This window comes from Trachemys scripta, chromosome 4 (genome assembly GCF_013100865.1).
Source record: "Trachemys scripta elegans isolate TJP31775 chromosome 4, CAS_Tse_1.0, whole genome shotgun sequence".
Lineage (NCBI taxonomy): Eukaryota > Metazoa > Chordata > Testudines > Emydidae > Trachemys > Trachemys scripta.
The window spans coordinates 53877336-53894852 of NC_048301.1; the positions used below are offsets into that span (position 1 = coordinate 53877336).

Consider the following 17517-nt stretch of genomic DNA (forward strand, 5'->3'; position numbering starts at 1 on the left):
TGAGGCCTGTCTCTCTCAACAGCTAGAGAGAGACTTCTTTAGCTCCAGCCTAGCAGCCCCTTTATAGGGCCAACTGTGGCCTGGTTGGGGCATGGCCCCAGCTGAGGCAGTTTCCCCAATCAGCCGCGCCTATTGACTCTCCAGGACAGCCCTTTCCCCAGGCTGCTTCTACCCCTTCAGGGCTGGAGTGGGTGACCACCCCGCTAAAGGCAGCCATTCCATACCCCTAATCATTTTTGTTGCCCTTTTCTGAACCTTTTCCAATTAAAATATATCTTTTTGACATGGGGCGACCACATCTGCACGCAGTATTCAAGATATGGGCATACCATGGATTTATATAGAAGCAATATGATATTTTCTGTCTTATTATCTATTCCTTTCTTAATGATTCCCAACATTCCGTTCACTTTTTTGATTGCTGCTGCACATTGAGTGGATGTTTTCAGAGAACTATCCACAATGACTCCAAGATCTCTTTCTTGAGTGGTAACAGCTAATTTAGACCCCATCATTTTATATATAGATAAAGTTAACATTAGTTGGGTGGTATAATGTGGGCAAGTTGATATATAATGAAAGACTGTGTAACAATGGCTAGTGGGATGGATTCCCTGACATGTAATTTCGGAAAATATTAACTTTTTTAAAATGCTGAATTTTTGTAAATATATGTAAAGGGGGAAGGTGCAAGAATATGTTAGATCCATTAAAATATATCTTCCACCTTGATTATTTTTTAATTATTGTATAATATAGTTTAATAAACTTAATTTGACTGTGTTTTTCTAAAGGATAATGTACCCAAGTGTTAGAATTATGCCAAGGCTGAACGTAGAGATTCCAGAACCCTTCTAATGATAGGTGGTCAAGCTAAATATAACTGTCTTCTTCCAGGCCAGTTCTGCTTTATACTTTCCAGGTTAATCCAGTTCTAAAGAAACTTTTCAAAAGTTAATCAAATATTTGTTAACTAGAATAAAATCTGATATCAAATTTCAGAATTCTAGCTGGTAAAAGATCCTAAAACTCTTCATATTAACAGATTGAATTTTATCTTTATTCTCTAATGAGTCTTTGGAACATCAAAGCTAATCCCAGTTACATCTAGGATTTCAAAGCCAATCTAGCCTGACCATGTAGGTAAAGGAAATCTCTCTAAAAAGTGTAACTCTTTGAAGAATTTTTTGATTATTTCTTCAACTGACAAAACAACATTTTTTCAGGAAAATATTTTTAAAGCATTAAAATTTTTATGGTTTAGAAAAATGTTGTAGGGAAATTTTATTTAGTACTGGGTAACTCTTATGTCATCCATTTCCTGTGTTCCCATCACACAAAACAAAATTCAATACAGTACATGCTGCAGCTCATCAGGAAGCAGGTTGGGAAAATATGGTTAACACAATAACTTGTAAATTGGTAGGCTCTAATCAGTTTTACTCAGTCATCACAAAAGCTGACTAAAACCTTAAAAGAACTTCTGACTGGTGGGGCTGGTAGTACTACCTATTATTAAGATTGTCTGACATTTCCCATTATAAGACCTCCCGTTTTCAGATGTTTATAACTTTGACAACCTTCAACTGTTTGGCAAGGACTCCACGCTGGGTGTCTGCCTCAATCTAAGTTCTTTTTTTTTTCCTGAAATTTCAGCCAAAACAGTTTATACATGTCAGAGAACAAGGTTGGGAAAAATGAAGTAATTTTCCCTATGTAAAAAAATTCTGTCATTCTTTTCTTTGAAATGTTTTAGCACCCTCATGCCTTGCAGCAGTGATTTTAAATTTGGCAGAGGAGAGGCCATTGAATCAGAGACATGCCTTTTGCCAGCTCTGTGAAAATTCATCCAAATCCAATTTATAAGCTTTTCGAAAGTCACAATTTGCACATGCTCAGTATAAAATTCTTCAATTTTAGCAATTAAAATCTGCAAAGATTGCACTGACCATGCTCAAGCTTCTCTGAGCTCCTAGTGCTGACCAGACCATGTATGTGTCATCTCCACCGAGCAACTGACCATGCTCATTCTGACTTTCAGTGTAATAGCTGCTCTGTGCTGGCCAATGAAACTGAGAGCAGTGAGCCTATATCTTCTGTGCTCTCAGTGATGACACCAGGAGTAGGAAGCTTCCTTATTTTAATACAGAGGGAAGGGAAAGGAGTAGATTTGGACTCTATCTGTCAAGATTGGGACTGGGGAGGGTGTCAAGGGAATAAAACTGGGACTGGCTGGGCAAGGATACAGGGACTAAAGCTGGGAAGGGGTTGAGGGGAAGTTGGGAATATTTAGACAAGGGACTCTAAGGGTGGAGGCTGGAATTGGGAGTCAGTAAGGAAAACAGACATAAATGCTTGCCTTAATTGTTTATCAAAAAACAAAAACCTAGCTCGAAAGGAAAAACTCTGCCCGTGTGTACTCTCCCGACTAACTGCAGTTGCTCAAAATAAACTGCCTTTGGCTTGTTGCTTTAACCCCAAAAAGTAAAAACTTGTTTTTCTCCTACACAACTGAAAGCAAAGTCTTATAATGGAAACTATAACTATAAACTGCACTACCTGTGCTGTCAATAATATAATATTACTCACAAAAAACTATGTTAAAAGAATATTCAATTGCAAAGGCAAATGTTCAAAAGTTAGGAAATATCAGAATTAAGGCCACCTGTTCCATCTTAATTCGGTCCCTTGTGCATTATGATAAACTCTTTAATTACATGATTATATTTTTTCCACAAGACCCTTGCCTCATTCAGTGCACAGGATGGAGTCTCTTAATGAGCAGCTATTCAATATTTTGTTTATCCTAATTGTTCAGTGTGTGACCCCAAGGTTTATATATTGAACCCTACTCTGAAGGCAGAATTATTAATTTACTGAGTTTTTCTATGGTGCTCATCACTATGATTCACAAACATCTATTAATTGATTTTCACAACACCCCTGTGAGGTGAGAGGGTGGCATTATTCCAATTTTACAGATGGGGAACTGAGGCACCGTAAAGTCAAAAGTATCCATTAATTTTGGATGTTGTATTTGAGACACCTATTACCCTTTTTTCAGAGTACTTAGCATTATATAGCACTTTATAAGTTCAGCTAACTTCCTTTGACTTCAGTTGCAGTTGAGTGCTTAGCACTTTTGCAAATCAGACATCAGGCTCCAAGAAACCGAGGAACACTCCATTAGTGACTCCCTGTAAAGAATCAGGTTTAACTGACTTGCCGAGCATCACACAGGAACTCTGTGGCAGAGGCAGAAAGAGCATCCAGTTCTCCAGAGCAGCATTAAATTACTTTAACCATGAAAATGTTCTCTCTTTTTCTGCAGTTCTCTGCCTTAGTCACTACACACATTCCAACTTCTGCAACAAATGAGCCAAATAGACAACAAAACCCTCATTCATCCTTAGAGCAAGTCTATCCTGTACTCTGAATGAGGTAGCGGGTCTGTGGAAAAAACAGTATGTGATCATGTAATTAAAGTCTATACCAGGGATCGGCAACGTTTGGCACGTGGCCTGCCAGGGTAAGCCCCCTGGCGGGCCGGGCCAGTTTGTTTACTTGCCGAGTCCACAGGTTTGGCCGATCGCAGCTCCCACTGGCCACGGTTCGCCGCTCCAGGCCAATCGGGGCTGCGGGAAGCCGCGGACAGCACAAGACTTTAATGTGGGTAAAACGAGGGATGTGACGTGGCAAGTAAACAAACCGGCCTGGCCCCCACATTAAAAAAATTCTTACAATTGTTTCACTGAGAAGTTCTAGCATCTCTATACTTTGGAGTAGGAATTTAAAATTTGGCAGGGGTAAGGGGAGTAGATGTTACCCAACTGTTAAGGATGTTCCCTTTTACTATCCCTATGAAAACCCACCCAAATTATAAACCTGTGAAAAATCACAGTTTGCACATGCTTAGTAGAGACTTGTTAGAGGTTGGCAGATAAATTCTCTGAAGATACAAACTGCTCAGAGGTGCTCCATCCCCTCACAGAGTTTATATACCAACTGGACTGCGCATGCACCATCTTCACAGAGCGATTGAACATGCTCCAGCCTAGTATTGCAGGGGCTGAGAGCAAGACTTTCCCTACAATTCCTCCTTTGAGCAGCCCGCGGTTGTTGAGGTGCTAGGCACCAGAACTGGGAAAAGGGAGACTGTATATGTATCAACTGCCTTTGTTTTACCCATCTCTACCTAAGAGTTATCAATGCCTCTAGTAAAATATCTACAGGCAGACACTGTGTGACCAGGAGGTCTCTGGTTACCTGTCTCCAGTGCACAGGTCAATACCTGTCTCTCTATTATCATAGGCCAATAATTCCAAAAATAGGAACCAAAAGTCAGGCTACTAAATCTACATTTGAGCACCTAAAATAAGTGAGCTGACTTTCCCAAGTGCTGAGCACACAGTCACGCTCACTGAGGCACAAATGGTCAACTACAAAACCCAAGGTATGGAATGAAATTAAGTCTACAAACTTTTTGGTATAAGGTTTCTTGGCTATTCTCCTCCATTAATCCTTCCACCTGCCCCAGTAACCATCTTTCTTCATGACTTGACCCTCTCACTCTCTTTTGACTCCATTTTCTCACAATTAAAGAATGTTCTGATCTTTTAATTTAATTTTTTAAATGTATCCTATCTCCTAGAACTGGAAGGGACCCCGAAAGGTCATTGCGTCCAGCCCCCTGCCTTCACTAGCAGGACCAAGTATTAGATTTTGCCCCAGATCCCTAGTTGGCCCCCTCAAGGATTGTACTCACAACCCTGGGTTTAGCAGGCCAATGCTCAAACCACTGAGCTATCCCTCCCCCCATCTAGCCCATCCTCAAAAGCCTTTCCTAGTTCCCAACAGTATCCTCTCCTAGTACTGCCTCCCTTCACCTCCAAACTCAGAGTACAACATCTACAACTGATACCTCAAATGCCTCTCCTCCAACTTCATCCCAGATCCCTTCCAGTACTGCCTCTGCCCCTTCAGTCCACTGAAATTGCTCTCACTAAGAGCATGAAGGCTAAATCCAGGACCTCGCTTCCTTCATACTCTAACTTCTCTGCTGCTTTTGATTATCTCCATCATTCTCTCCTTGACAATCTTTGTTTACCTGAGCCTTTGTGATTCCAATGTCTCCTTTTCCATTTCAAACTTCTCTGATCATTATTTTTAGCATCTCTTTCAGTAGCTCCCTTTCTCTTTCTCTGGAGTGGACTAACAATGCTCCATATGTAGCCCCTTTTTCCCATTTCATCCTTTCCTTGGATGATCCCACCTGTTCATTTGGTTTCAACTACCATCTCTGGGGTGATGACTCAAAAATCTACCTTTTTATCCCTTGCCTGTCTCCTTCCATTCAACCTCTCATGTCACCCCCTCTCTTGGAATCAAGTTTCTCCTTCCCTTCAAGGCCCTTCACAGCTTATCTCTCCCCACTTATCAACTCTTTTTCTCATCACATCATCCTTGAATCCCTTGCTAGCTTTGACTGTGTTTTTGCCTCCTACTCCCACAATCACCTTTTCATTTTCCATGCTGAGCCCTATGTATGGAATGGGAATATCTGCAATAAGGCAAAATGGCTCCTGGTGCCACAAGAGCCATGATCCCTCTGATAGTACAGGACAAACAAGTGACAGAGAGCTTTCTTTCTTTTTCGTTATTGTTAAATAATGTGAATTGTATGGCTACCTGAATTCAGCACACAAATGCATTAAAGAAACATGACTGAAGCAAAAAGGTCAAATACATTTACATTCCATAGGGTATGAGCAGATTATGGAAGCTTTACTCAAAAATGTAATTACTATAGTATGTGCTGGTTAGGAAACAAACAAGGTTTTTAAGGAGGAAAAAAAAAAGGAGTAACATGATAGCCATTCTTCAAGTGCATGCCAGGCATCCACTTGATTTACCAATTATGTCAATGGTACAACGAATACAATCATAAAAACGAGTTACAAGCCTTCAGATTTGTGCATAAGAAAATCATTTAGGCTAACTTTGTTGAAGAAGGGTCTTTTTAACAGATGTTTAAAGGCCATGTTTGAGAATGTCTTATCTTATTTCCAAGAAAATAGTTAATCATTAAAATCTTGTACTTGGTGATACATAAGAAAATTATTTGCCATTTTATCTTCTATTTAAAATTATGATAAATGAAAGCAGTATTTTTCCCATTAGTAAAAACAAACAACATTGAAAGTAAAGGCTGTAAATGTTGTCAGAAACTCTATTAAAGCTCCGGTGACTACCTCAGAAAAAGCAATGGAAAAACAACTTAAAATAAGCTTAACTGGCTAAGAAAGAATATCCTGTTCTTTAGTTTTAATGTAATGTGAAAAAGTGCTTGTATTTACAGTGGAGTCTGGAGGACTATGAGGGGATCTTATATTCATTTTTATCTGTTCCCCTTCTCCTCCTCTTTCCTTTTGTTTGTTAACACTCACTTGTCAAATCATGTCTTTTAATTGTCTGGGAAAATCAGACAGCAAATTTTTAGGGGAAGAGACGGTCTTCCACTGTGTTCTGATAGCACCTAGCATGAAGCCCCGCCCCTCAATCCTGATTCAGGGAACAGATTTTCAAAACTACTCAAACGACAACTGGAGCACAATTTTTAAAAGAACCCCATTTCCATTTAACTGAATGAAGCAGATTTTCAAAAACAGTTCAACAGCCAGAAGCTCCCACTTATGTACCTAAATGGGAGCTATTGGGTGCTGAGGTCTTTCCTAAAGACTTTGGGTAAAAATCCTCTGAAGTCCATGGGAGTTTTGCCATTGACTTCAATGGGGCCAGGATTGCCTTTGGTGCAATACTGCAATGGAAATAAATAATCAATATTCTCTGCTTCCATTATTCCCAAACAAATAAATAGAGTTACAATATATTTTCTTTTACAAGGTCTAATAAAAGGGCTAGGATTAAGAAATATTATTTACCATGGGAAGCTGAGAGACTTGCCTTCTTAGCTGAATGCTTCTATTATTTGACCTAACAATTACAATTTATTATTCAGAGGTTTAATCTTACAATGGATAATTATTATACTGTAAGAGAACAGGAAGGAACTGCAATGTATAAATTGACTGAAGTAATACATATTAATCTCATAAAAGCTAAAATTTTGGTTTGCAATTCTGATTTTGATGAAAATATTGAATAAGCCATTTTTTCTTGGATCCTCAAGCAAACAACCTGAACTAGTCCTTAATAAAATGTATTGAAGATTAATAGACTTTCAGAAGATTATTGTTAAAATATTGGGAAAAGCTAACAGCTCTGAAGTTAAGTAAATTTAACTGTAAATAAGACATTAAAATAATTCAAGTGAGATAGATAAAACTCAAATTTATCATTTAGTTATTTAATATATCATTGTAGTTAGGGCTTACAGACAACGTTTGACTCGGGTCATATAAACTAGTCTACCAAAGTGGTCTGTAATCAGACTAAATATAAATGTTATCTTCATATTATCCTTGATGGTGAGATAGATCATATTGGGAGGTGTGGGGAATCCCCGAAGATGTACTCTCCCTACTGATCTGGAGTGGAAGTAAACTATCACAGGTACATCTAATATGCTGCCCGATGTGCCGGCATAACTAATTTAGTTTAGGACCTGTTGCAGATGGGATTTTAAGTTAACTTGAGAAATCATATTATATGCACAGACGGGGAATCATTTAGGCCTTGGCTATACTTGTGAGTTACAGCGCAATAAAGCCTCCCACAGTGCTGTACCTCACTCCCCGTCCACACTGGCAAGGCACGTACAGCGCTGTATCTCCCTGGCTACAACACCTCTGGCACTCCACCTCCCCAAGAGGAATAACGTTTGCTGTGCCTTGGCTACAACTCCCGGGTGACAGTATGAATGAGGAGTTAATTTACTGTGCTGGATAATCCCCTTATCAAGTGGCCACTCTTCTCATTGTTGTGATCGGCTGCAGGAATGCAGAAGTGCAGTTTCAAAGCTCCGTTTCAGAGAGAAAAAGCAAACATTTTGCTGTTTGCTTTGAGTGACCGAGCGAGAAGCAGGGGGAGAGGGGGATGTGAACGTACAAGATAGCATGCTGACATGCTCTCAGCACCCCAAAAACTCACTCTCTCTCCCTCCCACACTCCCTGTCACACTCCACCCCACCGCACCCTTTTGAAAAGCACGTTGCAGCCACTTGAATGCTGGGATAGCTGCCCATAATGCACCGCTCCCAATGCAGCTTCAAATGCTGCAAATGTGGCCACGCCAGTACGCTGGCAGCTGTCAGTATGGACAGACTGCAGCGCTTTCCCTACTCAGCTGTAAGAAGGCGGGTTTTACTCACAGCGCTGTACAGCTGCAAGTGTAGCCATACCCTTAGGTACAGATTCTGACACAGTTACTCAAGCTGAATAGTACTTTAACCCACAAATGACCTAACTGAAGTCTAGGGTGAGTGAGGGGATCAAAATCAGGCCTTTCATGATTATGCTGACCCTTTATTATGCTCTGTTTCATCTGCTTCCTTTGGACAATTGATATAGCAGGATCTTGTGGTAATTTTTCAGCTAATACTGGCTAACCTGTATCATTTAAATTTGCTAAAGTGGAAATACTTTAGGAAAAAGCTCATCACAGTTACAGTTTTGTAGGCAGCTCTGAGCACCACAAAGAGGGTGCTGGAAATAAATGTGTTTAAACAATTTTCTGCTGTTCCTAGTCAAATCTGCTCAGAGTTATTGGGTGTTTATCTCCTATTATTGGCACCTCTGAAACATACTCACTTTAAGTTTTGGCCTTGGAACAAACCAAAACTAACATATAACAGAAGGCACATGAAGATACATTATGTACGGTGCTGGTAACAGTGTTCCTGTTGCACACAAGAGAAAATACTTGGTCTCCCATCATTTGGAGCAGCACACTATTCCAAGGTGGAAAACTCTTGCTGCTGGCAAGGCTAACTATTTGTAAAGGTGGATTTAAGGAAATGTACTAAATTAATGCTCATTTACTTGTATAATTATGTGCTGTCTACATAAACCATAAAAAGCCTTTTACCTTTCCAAAATTAGCACTAAGTTAATGGAAAACAGGACACGGGAGGGTGTGTGGGCATGCCAATGCTGATGAATGTCAAGCTCAAGTTACCTGACTTGCTTGTTGTTTTAACATCTGTACAGTATACCATCTAATGCATCACCTCTCAGACTTTTAAATCTGTTATTTTAAAAACATTCATAGCAATTTGGCTTAAAAGCGCCTTTGATTATTAAACTAAAAGGCAAGTAGGTAACCTGTATCTTTAGCTTCTTTGCCACCTGATATGTTAAACAGCCTTCATACCTTAAACTTACTTTAATAAAGCATGCAATTATTAAAGCATTGCAGAATGGCCCCAGAGCACACAAGCTCCATTAAATTTGCTTATATCTAATTATGACTGCCTGAGGCAGGTGAGAAATTGAGTCTGATAAGATCTTTCTTTTTACCTTAACAAAAAAAAAATAAAGGCAGCAGTGATTTTCTATCTAATTACTATCTACAACTATTTACGGTATTTGCTCTTTAAATGAATACTCCACAAAGCATTCTTTGTGTACTAACCAGTCAATTCTAACTTTTTAAAAGCGTCTGAGATACAAAAGACAAGTTTATCTTGCTTCAGGGATGATACAGGTCACCAACGATGTCACCCCTGAAGTCACTTTTTGAATAACTTACCACTTTTTAAATGGATTTTGGTTTATAAACTAAAAATTATTTTGGTTCTAAACAATTTGTAAGACGTACTGAATTGTCATACAGTTCAAGAGAGCTGCTTATGAGCAAAGCGAATGAAACAAAGTTCAGCTGGTGACGTACAAGTACTTAGTTCTGAAAAAGCATATTAGTTAATCTTATTCTTTTGTCTCACACTGAGATAAGTGCTGTAAAAATGTAAGCAACATCCCTTCTCTGTTTGCTGTACATGAACGGGAAACTTTCTTTCTTTTAAATAAAAGATCTTGAGCTTTTTTCTTTATTTAAAGACAGAGAGGAAGTGAGGCAGTTAATTCCTATATATTGTACCCAATCACCCCCACCAGAGGAGAAAATGCTATTAAAAATGGGAACATCTCATGTAAACTGAGAGTGAATGACAAAGTTTTGTGTTTCTAGTCATTTTAATAATGTTAACAGCACTGAAAGATCCACTGAGAACAATGAAATTAGACCATACTAGTAAGTGCTGTAAAACTAAAGGGTTGTGACAAGGGAAACCCAGATGTAGCTGAAAGGACTTCAACAAAGAAAATAAATAAATAAAAAAGATTTTTTTTTTTTTAAGTGATGGTAGTTTCAAGCCAGGCTATGAATAAACAACTAAAGTTACTCTACATAACTCTTAAACAATATTACACCACAATATTACCCCTTTGTTTTAAAAAGAAAGGGTATTTAAAGAAGTAGAAAAAGGCATTAGACACAATGTGAAAGTGTCACATATATGCTGAATGTAAGACCTGTCACACACCAAAGTTATATGACACAATTTATAAGAAATATATTTTTATTCACCCATGTAGAACTGACTCTTCTATTATACTAGCCATTCTTTGGTCTAATGACCCACAAAACCCTAGTGACCCCAAAAGAAAAAGGGAGTTTTGTCACTTTTATTCTTAAACCCTAATCCGATACTTTTACATTAAAAACTGCTTCGAGACCTGTAATTTGGAAATGATGTATTGTGCCATTAATAAAGTACTCATCTGCTTCTGTATGGTTATAGAACACATGCCACTCAATAAAGCTTTCTTTAATAGTCCACTAGGGTACATCTTTTGTCTTTGCAAACATTCAGGGCATCATTTGTAACGGCTTGCTTCAATATAAAAGTCACGCTTTAAACCACTGCCAATGAAAGTCAAATGATATGTTGATTTTGAACTCTGATTTCCTCAAACAACTAAACTATAACGGTCATTCTTTAACAAATATCAGTGAACACCACCTAGTGTGTGCTATCAGCTTCACAAATTTAAAGATTGCTGTTATACAAGTTCTTTAAGTCCCAATATAAATGTTGGATGTTCATTTGTTAATTCTTTGTTAAATCTTTTTGTGAGATTTTATAATTCTGAACCCATCTCTAGCCATCAATTTGTATTCCCTATGAATGATAGTACTGTGGACCATTGCATTATATATGTATGTATACTGGGGGGGGGGGGAGAATAACTGAAGGAATTTAATGACTAAGCTACAAAAATCTATTTTGTACATTATGTATTATTTATGGGTTCCATTAATTGTTCAGACATATTGTCATATTCTGGCAATACTCATTTTAAAATCTATCCTTCTTCACCTCTTCATATTACTGTTTCTCACCTTAAATTACAAAACAGAGTTTTCGTTTTCTTTTTCCTTGCTATGCTTTTGCAGTTGCTCATTAATAAATTAAGTTTACCAAAGTGTTAACATACAGCACTGTTCATAATCTGGATACCTACCAAAAGCTGCTACTTTTATGATGATGGCTTGAATGTTAGATGTTATCATTTCTTTGAGCAAAGCTTCCTGGTTTCGACGCCAAAGGTAAGCTAAAGGCTGCAGATTAAGCCTCTTACACCTTTTTAAAAGAAAAATAAAGAGAAATCATTGGGTGAATTCCAAATATTATGCTCTTTTACACGGAAAAATGTGTTCAACAATAAACGTAACACATTTCTTGGGTGTCCTACTATTAAACATGTATGTTTTCTAAACCTTCAATATTTTATCATAATGAATGTATTAAAAACATGTTATCTTTTATAGAGAACAGTGTGTGTGTGTACTGTATGAAAAAAGAAAACTAAACAACCTGATTCTGATTTTAATTATACCTGTATAATCACTGATGTTAATAATGTTACACTAGTAAAATAAGTATAAACAAGGGCAAAATTAAGCCCCAAAACTTCATATACATAACCCCATATAAATCCAGAAGACGGTATATTTCTGTCCACAATATTAAGGACAACACTGCTTATCTGTGGAATGCACAGAGCAGATCGCCACTGTATATTCTGAATTTGTTATACATTGGGATTAACTGGATTGCCATATATGGAATGAGTACAGAATCTGTACCAGAGATACAAAATACCAACCCAAGAAGACTACTTTCATCTGCTGTACTTACACTTGTAAATGTTAGTTTGCTATATACTCTTTAAATTGCATTTGTATTTAGCACATTAGATGATCACTAATTCACACTACTGACAGGGAGAGACCCATTGCAAATTAGTAAATTTTGTGAATTAGTGAGAAAGTGGATAAAAACAAAAATAAAGCAAGGGGACTTTGTCCATTACGGCCCAAACCTGGCAAACACAAACAAGTGGATAACCTTACTCAGTCCTATTAAAATAATGGAACTACTCAAATTACATACAAAATAGACTTATTTTGTCAATCATCATTGTTTCAATTATTTAACACGTGACCGCGTATTAGAAGAATTAACCTTATTTTTAAATGTGTGCCTAGAATTAAGGACCTGAAGAAAAGCTCTTTATACCTCAAAATTTTGTCTTTTTCACCAACAGAATTTGGTCCAATAAAATATATTATCTTAGCCAACTTGTCTGCCTACAGTTATGCACCTGAATATTTAGGCATTTAAATAAGTGGTCTGATTTTTAAAATGCAGAGCACCCAGCAGAAAAGTACAAGGCAGCTGCTGAGTGCTTGGCAACTTTGACAATCAGGTACCTAAATATGGATTTAGAATACTAAATTTAGACACCTCATGTCGCATCCTCAAAAGAATTCAGCATTTACCTAACTCTGCTAACACTGAAAGTGATGACTGACTTCAATGTAAAGGTCAACAATGAGCTTTCCTGAAAAAAAAAACCCACCCTCAGTTTTTAAAAACTTGGCCTAACTGTTCTATAGTTTGTTTTGAAAAAAAAAAAAAAAAAAAAAAAAAGTCTTAGCAATTCAGTAATGTAATTACTATTACATATTTTCTGGGAAGTTGGGATATTTTCTGCTAGATTAAGGTGTATAACTAGCAAGATTCTATTGCTTTTCTCTGTAATTTTCAGCAACCTGCACATAAACCATTGGTGAGGGCAAAACGAACGAAACAGCCTCTAAAGCGTTCAAATACAGAGTAGTCATTTTTGGTTAATTGTTGTTTTGGAGTGGATTTGAGATTCTTTAATTATTTTGGCCTGAATGGGTTCTTTTTTTTTTTTTTTAATAGTTAAACACCATTAATAAACACCAACATTTAGAGGCCCAAAGTTAAGTTAATAAATTCATAATCCTCCCCTCCTATAAGTGTCTAAATATGGAGTTAGAACCCATTCTGAAAATCTAGCCTCAATGCAAAGTAAGTTGCTCAAATGCTTTCACTGAATTTTCCAAAACATGGAATAGGCAAAATGAAACAGCGTCATCTTACTGATATGCCTAACTATAAAGGGTGAAAATATAAAATGAAGGAAGAAACATCCTTATGAATCTACACCATGTGAAAGTTTCAAACTATATATCTACTCAAAAATAATTATTGTACAAAATATTTTCAACAAGATGAACTCTGATTGCCCCAAACTGATTCTCACCTCAGAAGATAATCTTCATTCCTAATTTTTTTAGGGTGTTCCTTGATTATTAAGAACAATAACACTCTGTTCCAAATGATTTAAAACTTTTAGAGCAATATTATTAGCATATTTATGCATATGGTATTGCAGTTTGTTTAGAGGGGTTAGCAAGCAATTACACTGGTCTACAATTTTGGAGAAGTCGTCTGCTTCAGAGATAAAATGTGCTATTTATTATGTATTTTGATGTGCGGAATTCAAATATGACAATTAAAACAACTGATTGGCTACGGTTTCTAAGATATTTAAGATATTTTATGTCTATGTGTACTGTGTAGATAGTAGAATTTTAATCATAAATTGTAAACCTAGGTCTTTTCATGTGTTTATGGTTGCTTTACATGATAATATTTCACCTGTCCTGTTTATGTAACACTTTAAAAATCAGCAAAAGGGTTATATAAATAAAATTTATTATGAAACAAAAGGCAAAAAACTATTATGCACATAGTTTAGTCCTATTCAGTGTCTATTCGGCGCTTCTTGGCTTGTCTCTTGTATTCATTAAATGGGGCATCTCTTATCACTGTCCAGCAATAGTCTGCAAGCATTGATGGGCTGCATTTGCCCTGATAGCGTTTCTCCATTGTTGCAATGTCCTGGTGAAATCGCTCGCCGTGCTCGTTGCTCACTGCTCTGCAGTTCGGTGGAAAAAAATCTAGATGAGAGTGCAAAAAATGGATCTTTAGTGACATGTTGCAACCAAGCCTTTTGTATGCCTTGAGGAGGTTTTCCACCAACAACCTGTAGGTGTCTGACTGTTGTTTCCGAGAAAATTTATTGCCACTAACTGGAAGGCTTTCTGTGCCGTCTTTTCCTGGCTACGCAGTGCATGGTCAAATGCATCATCTCGAAGAAGTTCACGAATCTGAGGACCAACAAAGACACCTTCCTTTATCTTAGCATCACTTAACCTTGGACATTTTCCACGGAGGTACTTGAAAGCTGCTTGTGTTTTGTCAATGGCCTTGACAAAGTTCTTCATCAGACCCAGCTTGATGTGTAAGGGTGGTAACAAAATCTTCCTTGATTCAACAAGTGGTGGACGCAGAATATTTTTCCTCCCAGGCTCCAATGACTGTCAGAGTGGCCAATCTTTCTTGATGTAGTGGGAATCTCTTGCACGACTATCCCATTCACAGAGAAAACAGCAGTACTTTGTGTATCCAGTCTGCAGACCAAGCAAGAGAGCAACAACGTTCAAATCGCCACAAAGCTGCAACTGATGTTGGTCATAGTTTATGCACCTCAAAAGTTGTTTCATGTTGTCATAGGTTTCCTTCAGATGGACTGCATGACCATTGCCATTATGCAGTAAAACAGGTTTAAGACTCGTCTTCGATGAATCAATGAACAGTCTCCACTCATCTGGATCGTGAATGATGTTGAGGGCTGCCATCACACCATCCATGTTGTTGCAAGCTACAAGCTCACCTTCCATGAAGAAGAATGGGACAAGATCCTTTTGACGGTCACGGAACATGGAAACCCTAACATCACCTGCCAGGAGATTCCACTGCTGTAGTCTGGAGCCCAACAGCTCTACCTTACTCTTGGGTAGTTCCAAATCCCTGACAAGGTCATTCAGTTCACCTTGTGTTATGAGGTGTGGTTCAGAGGAGGAGGATGGGAGAAAATGTGGGTCCTGTGACATTGATGGTTCAGGACCAGAAGTTTCATCCTCTTCCTCGTCTGACTCAAGTGAGAATGATTCTGGTGCATCAGGAACCGGCAGTCCTTCTCCGTGGGGTACTGGGCGTATAGCTGATGGAATGTTTGGATAATGCACAGTCCACTTTTTCTTCTTTGACACACCTTTCCCAACTGGAGGGACCATGCAGAAGTAACAATTGCTGGTATGATCTGTTGGCTCTCTCCAAATCATTGGCACTGCAAAAGGCATAGATTTCCTTTCCCTGTTCAACCACTGGCGAAGATTTCTTTCACAAGTGTTGCAGCATATGTGTGGGGCCCACCTCTTGTCCTGATCTCCAATTTTGCAGACAAAATAAAGGTGATAGGCTTTCTTAACCATAGTGGTTATACTGCGCTTTTGTGATGCAAAAGTCACTTCACCACAAACATAGCAGAAGTTATCTGCACTGTTCACACAAGTACGAGGCATCTCTGCTCACTTTGGCTAAACAGAAATGTGTCCCTTTGCAAAATCAAACACTGACAAATAAGAGAGCTCGACACTGTATGATTTCTAGAGCTGATATAGGGCAATTTGTTCAGCAGAGTGATGTAAGCTTCGTTATGATTGCATCATCCATGACTTCTAGGAATAACATGATGCAATTCATATCATGTATGACGCTATACCAGCTTCAGATTGCATCATTCATTGTTTTGCCTAAAAAGCAAGTACTGTCCAAAGCCAGTCACAGATTTATTCATAGATCCAGTCAAAGATGTATTTTAGTCATTTCTGGTTTAAATTGAGATCCCTTCCCTTTATAACTCACTTATCCTCCGCCATTTCCAAGTCCAGGGTCGTATATACTGACCCAAAAGCATATCTTGAAAACTAGAGCCAATCAACAATTTTAAGCATCATTTTCGTTCTCAGTGACGCAGAATTAGTAAAGTTTGACTACATTTATTTCAGAAGCATTTTGGCTGTAGAGCAGAGTTATTTAATGACCTAATTTGACTGACACAGATATAGAGTGAAGTATAGGATTTTAATTTTAAAATGTTGTGGGCTTCACAAATAGGTTATTATATTATGTACTGGACAGATAAGGATTCTGATATTCCCAGATTGAATGTGGAGTCAGAATTCTATAGTCTGTTTTTCTTAGAATTTCTTTAGCTTTTAAAATTTCCTTAAATTATCTTATGACAGGGGAAAATACTACTTAGTTTGTATAAGTCAAGCATTCACACTGAGTACTTTTACATAGACTTAGGTATCCTAAACTCCCAGTTCCTCCTTCATGAAGAAGGAAAATTGGATGATCTTCATGAAGTCTGTATTATTAATAAATAGTGATTTTTATAGGAATGTAATGCAGTTCTTATTTTTCTCTGGTTTGCAAAAAGGAATGTCTCCCTAGAACCTTTTTTTTTAAACCATCCTACTTGTGAGTTAGTCATGAAACCACTAGAATTGTATTTATTTAAATTCATAAAAATAAAAAGAGGCCCCTATCCAAGGCTCTAGGCATTCCTCCCGTAAATTACAAAAACAAAAATTTAAACAACCTGAGGAACACAGAATTAACTTTACCACCCACATATCTGATTCCCCTGAAAAGACTACCTCTGCAGAAGCTCATACAAATAGATGCACCTTGCAGCATGCCCCAAAGGCCAACATACCCAGCATATTTCAGACTAGTAAAGAAGCTTGTTCCAAAGCTGAGGGCCCTGCATGGGGAAGGCCCTCTCACCAGCCAAATTAAGGGAGATTCAAGTACTTTCACTGAGTGTCTCAGCAACTGTGGCAGTATGGTATGAGAAGAGGTGGACTTTAAGGTAGAAAAGTTCCACATCATTTAGGGCTTAATAAATCAAAACTAATACCTTAAATTCAATATGGAACCCACTATATAGCCATGCACATTATGCAGCACTGGTGACACATGCTGCAACCTCAGAGCACTGTTTAATAGATGCATTCTGCACTAGCTTAAATTTCTGGTTTGACCTAAAGTATATCCTCATGTAAAGTGTATTGCAGTAATCCAGTCTTTAGGCGGCAAAGGCACAGATCATAATAGTTAGGTCCTCACCCAAAAGAAATGGTTGAAGTCTCTTGGTCAGACTCAAATGGTAAAAAGCATCCTGGATGCTGTTGCTGTATCATCATCCAACAGCAGCCGGAGAGCTAGCACAACCCCATAGATTGAGAACCCATGTAATATATGG

The 17517-nt window shown here is 38.0% G+C and overlaps 1 protein-coding gene across 5 annotated transcripts in view; it reads right to left on the reverse strand.

The window, feature by feature from the left end:
- Positions 1–17517, reverse strand: part of DPH6 (diphthamine biosynthesis 6) — a 350629-nt gene that overhangs the window by 235020 nt on the left and 98092 nt on the right. For all 5 annotated transcript variants that reach the window (XR_004645505.1, XM_034768927.1, XM_034768930.1 and 2 more), the window contains exon 5: positions 11485–11603. Coding sequence is in view for 4 of the 5 variants with exons in the window: in XM_034768927.1 (XP_034624818.1) it covers positions 11485–11603 (119 nt within the window). In the remaining variant the exon portion in view is untranslated. The remainder of the gene's footprint in view (positions 1–11484; positions 11604–17517) is intronic.